General features: G+C 59.6%; 1 protein-coding gene across 1 annotated transcript in view; it reads right to left on the bottom strand.

Moving 5' to 3' along the window:
• GPX8 (glutathione peroxidase 8 (putative)) overlaps positions 1-260 on the bottom strand; it is a 3,760-nt gene extending 3,500 nt beyond the window's left edge. Inside the window, exon 1 of the mRNA XM_014546040.1 lies at positions 16-260. Coding sequence (XP_014401526.1) covers positions 16-66 — 51 coding nt within the window. The 5' untranslated portion in view covers positions 67-260. The remainder of the gene's footprint in view (positions 1-15) is intronic.
• Positions 261-1,814: the final 1,554 nt, after the last annotated feature.

Genomic DNA, 1,814 nt, shown 5'->3' with positions numbered 1-1,814 from the left:
CAGCACCGCCAGCACCTTGGCCCTCGGCCCCGAGCAGCGCAGGGGCTGCGCGGCCAGAGGCTCCATCTTGGAGGATCGGGAGGGAGGGCTCAGGGGATGGCTTTCGAGGAGGAGCTGAAACTCGAAACCCCAAACCCAGTTCCATGGAAAACCCGGAAGGACGGATGGACTTGGACTTGGACTCGCCCGCCCTCCCGCCCGAGGAGCCGGCGGCCCTCCTCGGACGGGAGGCGGGGAGGGCGCCCAGGAGTCCCCGGGGCTTTGTAATGCCATCTGCACGTTCTGCCAGGAGTCAGGACATGGTTGGTCGCTCGCTCGCTCTCCCAACAAAGACACGATTCCCCCAGCAGGTGGCGCCCTTGTCCCTGGGAAGCGGAGGGCCGGGTACCCAGAGCACATGACCTGGGACCGCAGGGCGGGCATAAGATGAGCATGGATGTCACACACGCCCTGTGAGCTCAAGGAATTTATAATAAAACCTCTGAGAGGCTCCTGACTCCAACCTCCCCTAGCGAAGGCCATGCCCCGTGAATAGAGTAGAAATAAATGGATGATAAACGATGGCTTAAAAAACCCTCCTCTACCATAAAGGACACGACAGTTCGTGTTTTTCATGTTTTTGGTCATGACCGACAGTAGGAAATGAGCTTTGCCATCGAACAGGTGGCTGAGGAGTTCCGTGAAGCCCACTTCCCACTCGAACATCCATGCACCCGGCTCAAGGGCACCTTAAAGCACTTAGTTCTGAAGGTGGTTTCACGTTTCACCAATGGGCTGCGACCTACCGATGAGAAAACGTCGGACTCTATGAGAAAGCAGAATTTAACAAATAAGATAATTCACCGAGAATGCACCGCTGCTGGGGCGCAGCCTCCAGCTGCTTGATTCTCATCTCTGTCCCGCCCCCTGCGGCCCCTGCACTGGCCGGGGAAGGCCCGCAGCCCTGTTCCAACTGAGGTGCTTTGTTCCTCCCAGGCCTGCTGCTGCGTTTCCAGGGAGTGCTGGGAAGTGCACGGGTGATGGGAGCCCTTCCCGCCACCATTCAACTTCAGGGCGGCTCTGCCTCTGGCCCCACCTCTGTGGGGGCGCGTGGAGGTAGCTGAAAAAAGCCCACAGCTCAGCCCCGTCAGAGGCCAACGCCACTTGCTTCCCAGCCTGGGAGGAGTGGCTACAACAGAAAAGCATTGTCTCCTGAACACAGTTTCCAGCAGAGAACAAAAGTGTATCCAGCACGGATCACCCCGCAACTGTGACAGTTCCACTCGGGGTCTCTGGCCGAGTCACTGAGCAACGGGGTTCCTGGAACCCTGCTGTGAGAACCGGGGCGCGCCCCCACCCCAATCTGTCCGAATTCAAGCAACGGCTCAGAGACATGCGGCCTGGCGGAAACAAGACCTTTAATGCATGTCGAGAGCCGGTGTCTGAGGGCGGGGACGCCGAGCAGCGATTGATTGATTGATTGATTGATCGATCGCAGGCTATGTCATCCTCCCCATCCCTCCCGGGTCCTCCAGGCTGAGGCCCCTGCAGCTTACAGGCCCTCCCCTACTGCCCAGGTCTTACTGCCGCCCGCCTGCCTGTTGGGCTGTTGTTTTAAATGGGCCGAGGCCTTTCTAGTTGTCTCCACCCCCTTCGCTAGGCCCTAGAGAATGCGCTGCTGTCACACAGCTCTCCTGCCCTCCCCTTCCTGTACCTGTCTGCCCACTGGCCACAGGCTGTTTCTTTTCTGTGAAGATGGGCCCTCGAGGCCTGTCTCCTACGGCCAAGCAGCTTCCTGCCTCGCTGCGCTGCCGGGGCGGGGCCCTGGCACTGCG

The sequence above is a fragment of the Myotis brandtii genome, unplaced genomic scaffold (assembly GCF_000412655.1).
Source record: "Myotis brandtii unplaced genomic scaffold, ASM41265v1 scaffold426, whole genome shotgun sequence".
Classification (NCBI taxonomy): Eukaryota; Metazoa; Chordata; class Mammalia; order Chiroptera; family Vespertilionidae; genus Myotis; species Myotis brandtii.
Note: the sequence above shows the minus strand (reverse complement) of the source record. Positions and strands in the feature narration are given on the sequence as shown.